At 31.4% G+C, this 6,440-nt stretch overlaps 1 protein-coding gene across 1 annotated transcript; it reads right to left on the reverse strand.

Moving 5' to 3' along the window:
- Positions 1–3,747: 3,747 nt before the first annotated feature.
- LOC113859424 (zingipain-2-like) lies at positions 3,748–6,234 on the reverse strand. The gene is made up of 4 exons (XM_027492203.1): positions 5,757–6,234; positions 4,271–4,506; positions 4,049–4,177; positions 3,748–3,969 (listed from the first exon to the last, which is right to left on the reverse strand). Exons 1-4 carry the CDS (start codon positions 6,232–6,234, stop codon positions 3,748–3,750), a joined length of 1,065 nt encoding a protein of 354 aa, XP_027348004.1.
- Between the last annotated feature and the right edge of the window lie 206 nt (positions 6,235–6,440).

Raw genomic sequence — 6,440 nt, forward strand, 5'->3', positions numbered from 1 at the left:
AAACGAAGATGGATAAGATTTCCATTTTATGCTTTGACTGTATCACCTCGCTTGTTCCAATCATGCCTGAGTAAGTCCCTTCAGAACTGGCTTGAATTGGTCACTCCTAATAAAAACAACAATAAATCTATGAATTAAAGAAATTATTAATCAAGTCCGCCCAATTTCACAAAGCATATTTAAGACTGTAACCTGGCACATAGTTAAGCAGCAACAAAAATCCCTGCATTGCAACACATATATACTGGATAACCAACAAATAAAAGTCAAATATTAAATAAGGGTGTAATATTGGAGTATTCTCGCTATAACGAGAGGGTCATAGGAGGAAGGTGTGAAACTATCGCCTTATCGCTGTAGCGAGAGGTCCCTCGTTGTAGCTACAAAGCGACAATTTGGAGTGCATTTCTGGGTGCAGTCTCGCTGTAGCGAGAGAGAGTGTCACAGCAGTGAGGAATTGCCTCCAAAGTCGTTCGTGAGTTAGATTGAAGGTTGGATTTGTGTTGGGAACGCTTAGATATGAGTTTTAATGGTTAGGATTTCAGTTTTCATCTCTCTTCTATGTTTTCTGAGTCTTCTTTGAGTTCTCATGGAGTTTTTCATGTGTTTTAGGGATGAAATTCGTGTGGAAGTCTTTTTCCTTGTCGATCCGTGTGTGAGTCTTCAATCTGAGGTAAGGGGAGACTCTACCCTATCTCATTATGTATGATTTACTATTTATATTGCTAAATATTGTAATGTGGTTGAGGTGGAGGGTAGAAAATATGTGTTGATGGAAATTATTATGTGGTTTGATTATGGGGTTGGCATACCCCTGATTGAGAATATGAGTAAATGTGTGTGTGTGTGTGAATGTCAATAATTGAATAACGTAAATGGTTAGAAATAGGTGTAGATGGCATGTTGAATGTAAATGTAAATTTTGTTGAAAATAATGTGTGATGTAATAAAGGCATACGTGCCAAGTGTTATAAATGAATGTGGGCTTATGTACTATGTAATGTGAATGACTATAGGCATTATGTCGTGTACTGTGAATAAATGTTGTTGGAAATGCGTGTGAGTGGGGCATGTTGAATGTCGTTGTAATGATGCTATGAATGGCTCAGCGATACACTAAAGGTGTGGAAGATGAGGATGGTAGAAATACTTTGGGGAAGAGAGAGTTGTGGTGAAACCAACAATGAGCGTGGGTGCACCACAGGCCACACACTCTCCTCCTGACTAGACCTCTGATCACTACCTTTGTCGAGCAACTTGTAACTGCCCACACGATATCCGTGAGGCGGGGTAACCAACGACCATTCGTGGTGTGAATCTGTGATCATAATGACACAATGAGTGTGGCTGCGTGCGGTGAGTGCACACGTGTCAAATGTTTTGGTGCCGTGAGTGCATTGATCATGAATTGAAATGAATTGCTAAACTTTGTTGTTTGAAATTATACTTGTGTAAAATGTATTATGAATAATGTGAAGTATATGTGAGGTGAGACTCTAAGTTAATTGTGTGTGTGTTGGATAATGTAGAGTACTCACTCTTACATTTATTTTTTAGGTAATCAAGATGATCAACACCGGATTCAGTGAAGGATGAATGAAACTGCTATAGGACTTAGAAATTTATTTGAAAATTTTGATGTACTCATTAAGTCTTGTAGCAACAATTTGATGCAAGTTGTAACCATCCTTATTTTGAAATATTTTAATGAACCATGTATAGAAAGGAAAAAAAAAAAAAAACTAATTCGAAAGAAATTTTATTTCATCCCATTTTTCTGAAATTTGATATTTAATGAAATTAAATTTAAGGTGTTACAACGTGAGGATAAGCAGGAGTTTTTAATGAATCATATATCCTTTATGGGTTATGTATATAGTGCAGTATACACATGATAGAATTATCTACATGATAACAAGTCTCTAGAGCACTCATGAACATCTAGGCATATGCATAGCCGAAAAGCATAACACAGCGTTAACAACAAAAGAAATGTATGGTGTAAATATGATCAAATAGGACTCTAATTTACATAAAAAAAAAATTATTGGTTCATAGAAGTTTTACTTCATCGATTACATTATTAATTAAGGTCTTATTTATCTGGATTTGGTTCATAGTCTAGAAAACACCAGACTCGAAGCATTTACATTCATGGTGTAACTTAGTTTTAAAAATAATTTATTTTATTATGTTACATTCTTTTGAAATAAGAAAGGGATTGTTGGAAATAATATAATTATATTTCAAAAGAATTTATTAATTATTTATTTTATTTTATTATTCTAATTTAATTGTTATTATTACTTATATCTTCAGTTATATATAACGTTTAGATGATCAATTATAGTAATTAAAAGTATTATATTTATTTCTCTGAGTTATGAATTAAGAGAAGTTTGCTAATTTTTTAGAATCTTGTTCATGCAGACAAGAAGAGTCTATTGTATTTTAGAAGATTCTTGACTACACTGAAATAATCTTTAAGGACAGTGTTTTACATGTCTCAGACTATATTGTTGACCAGCTATTTCGGGCCATTTTGACAACATTATACTTATCGTATTTAAATTTATGAGAAAATAATTTTATTTGACCTAGAAACATTTATAGTTTAATAGAACTAACTTTCTTGACAAAGGTTTTTTATATATACAAAACTTGAACTTGAGGCTTAATTAGTTGGACCATAACCATTTAAGGTTTGAGCTTTGAATATATAAAAAAATCTCTGTTGAGAAAGCTATCTCCACTATAATATAAATATTAATAACTTATCAAGATTTTCTTTTATAAATTGTAAAGTTTACGCTATTATGTAAAAGACTTTCTTGCCAACTATTTAAATTAATCATCAATAAGAAATGTTATACAACATAATTTTTAATATTGACTGAAATGTATTAAAAATTATCTAAATTTCACTCAGTTTAATAATTTTTTATATATTTTTATAATTTTAGTCTATAAAATATATATATATTTTTAAAAAGAACTCTCTTAATAGTCAACATAGTAAATATATTTCTTGCCGTGTCAAACATTTGTTTGCTGTGTAAAAGTACCCTTGTACTTTCCGCCAACCTCTGTTTTACTAAATTATTATTTTTGTACAACACAAACATGACCATGCAGCTAGATTAATTCATGCATTGTGTCAAATGTACATCGATGCTTACAACATCAAAATTTATTTATTTATTTAAAAAAGAGAATAACGAATTATTAATTATAATGAATATTTGTTTACGTGAAATTTTTATAATTTTCATCTAAATTTAGTGCTGGATCTCGATTCAGAGAAGGAGATCACATAGGCAGATTCTTCAATAAATAAGTACTTTTGGATAGGAAAAATAAATAAATCTTAAAGATTGACTAAGAAAGCAAATTGCAAAATAAAAAGACAAAATAAGAGAAAAGAAAAATTAAAAAAAAATTACTGAAATTGAAATAGTGATTTAAAATAAATGCGGTTGAGAATTTACTTGAGAATCTACATTTGCATCTCACTTAATATTATCCAAAATACAGAAAATACACCTAAAGATATTCTTCTTGAGATAGATGTTGAACAAAGATTAGTTTGGAGTATTGGTGATGATTGATACGCAATGCAACAACCGGGCATTACTGTCACGACAATTATTACATTAGTGTGGATAACTTGCGTGTTCAGAACATTACAAACAGATAGGAAACAGACATATCATGGGTATGTAACAAAGATTTCATTATTCTTGCATTTTACATGGTCGGGTAATAGGCCCAAGCATTCATTCCACATACCCCATATGGCAAACCACTGTTCCTTTTGATCCATATATAACCGTTTATTCCCCACTCTGTCCCCCATGAATTTTTTACCATCCAAAAATCTTCACCATTTTCTGAATCATAGCCCACAACTAACACGCAGTGGTTAGTATATTTTGATGATGATGTACACTGGTGACCATCGAATATGCCCTAACAATCCATTCAATAGGAAAAAAATATATGAACAATGATGCTCTTGAATCTGTAAAAACTAATATAAAAGACTTACAGATTTGTATAGTTGAAAATCGGTTGCATTCAAACAAATACTGATAGGCTGCTTAACTGTAGCACACAAGAGTCCCTGCTCTGATTGTTCTACTTGTCCATACCCATTAATGCTTGCTTTGATTGGAACCTGCATGGGGCAAAAGTTGTGAAAATTAAAAAATAAATAAAAAGAAGTGGGAATTTTATTATGGAAGGAACAAGAAATTGATAGAAACAAAACCTTGTTGGCATTGCAATTACCACCATCCACTCCTGTATATGGATAATTGGCTTCTAAAGTCATCCCTCCATTGCTTATAACCCAATCAAATGCTTTGTTAACAAATCCTCCATTACAACCATAGCTTAAATGGTCACAATCAACAAGTTCTTGTTTAGATAGGCTTATAAGTTCTCCAGTAGTTATTGCATGTATTCCTTCAATGGCTCCACTAGCTGAAAATGCCCAGCAACTTCCTATAACAAATTATAAGCTTTTATTTTACTTTATTGTTATTTTAAAGGTAATTATATAATAATAATTTACTAAACTATATTTTTAATCTTTTTATTATGACTAATATATAATGTTAATAGATAATTTCAGCTACAATATTTTTTTCATTTCATTCGACTCGGATTGCACACTTAAATTGTTGGGTGAGTTTACTAGAGATTTTTTATATATATAAAAATTTGAATATGAGACATTGTATAAGCGATACTAAATCATTTATCATCGGACTACCCTCCATCGGTGATCATTTAACATTTTAAACATTCACCATAAACTAAATTGAATAAAAAATTTTAAGTCTCGGTAAAAATAATAGATTTCATTCAAAATATAACAAGCAAATCCTAAATTGTTCCCTCTTCAAAATTTCAACTTTATTTCTTACGAGTTTTACAAATTTTCAAATTACAAACCATTTATTGCCTTAAACCCATTTAAAAATTACCAATTACTTGAGTGTAAAACTGACAGAAGAACTTTGATTGTCGTAATTAAAACAATTATGCGACGAAAGTTGAAAAAAAAATCATTAAGAGACCAAATTTATTAATTATAATAAAAATTAAAAAATTGTTTGAATTGATTTATTTTTTTTACACTTTTTTAAGATATTAGAAACCATCAAAATTATATTGTATCTCCTTAAACTTGTTCAAAAGTGAATACAGGTGTGTGAACTTGACTTTTTTTATATATATTTTTCTGTTTTGAATGCAGCTTTTGTCGTTTTTCAAATCTTGTAAACTTCAAAATCTTCTAAATTGTACCATCAAAATGCATTTGTCATCATAATAAATATCAAGAAACAGAAAAGTAAATGCCATTATTATTATTATTATTATTATTAATTAACAACATATCCAATATCAATTAGATCATCGGTAGCCAGTTTTTAAAAAACCAATCTCATAAAAGAGACAACAAAAAACAAAAAATAGCACACGAGTCCATAATGCAATTTATAATAGGATTAGCACAATCTGAAGCAGAAGCCACCAATTTGATTTTGCATGACCGCTAATCTTAAATTTGCAACCACCTTCACCGAAAAAAAATTAAATAAACTGCACGTTACTTTAATAAAACATGCCGAATGCTTCATAAGAAATTTTCAAACATTAATTGGAGGCACTGTGAACCTGATAGCTTAATTAAAAGCATGCAGTGTTAAGATACTATTCACACAAGTCTTGAAACAATACAAACTTACCACAACTCCCTTGGTTCTTAACATCAGTCACAACCCCATTTTTCCTCCAATCTAACGATGAAGGTGCAGTGCATGATAAATCATTGTCATTCAGCTTCGACCCACTATTATTATTGGGCATTTCAAGGTCGTGTAAGTATGTTTCTTTGAACTCACTGGGGCTCCAGTCAGCAAAATTGTTCAGCCCAAGCAGGTAACCAGAAGGGGACCTTCTTTTTGCATTTGTCTCAACGATATAGTTCAAATTGGACAAAAATATCTCAAATCTATGTGCCATCTCTTTTGGGTCTTTATAGACCCGTCCATGCTCACTTTTCCATAGTTGGAATAGTTGCATTGCTTCGTCTTGTGAAGGAACCTTGTCCAAGTTAGGGCCCAATATGGTGTACTGGGTTTGGATACTAGAACTTGAAGAGAGGCATAGGAATGAAATGAATATGATGAAAAAGAGACAAAACTTTGAGGTCTGAGAGATCATCGTTTACTCAAACTAGTGATTTTGTCTATAAGAAAGTTTTTATCTGCTTCCCTAGTATATGATTTTACGTATTTATAGTGTGTGAATGTTGAAGAGGAATCAAATGTTAAGAATTTCTCATGCAGCTCTGTTCAACAAGTAAACGAAAAATACATTGGATAAGTATGTCACTAAATGACCCCAAAAAAAAGCATGTCCCACGAGGC

Source organism: Abrus precatorius, unplaced genomic scaffold, assembly GCF_003935025.1.
Source record: "Abrus precatorius isolate BTA unplaced genomic scaffold, Abrus_2018 Scaffold2, whole genome shotgun sequence".
NCBI lineage: Eukaryota > Viridiplantae > Streptophyta > Magnoliopsida > Fabales > Fabaceae > Abrus > Abrus precatorius.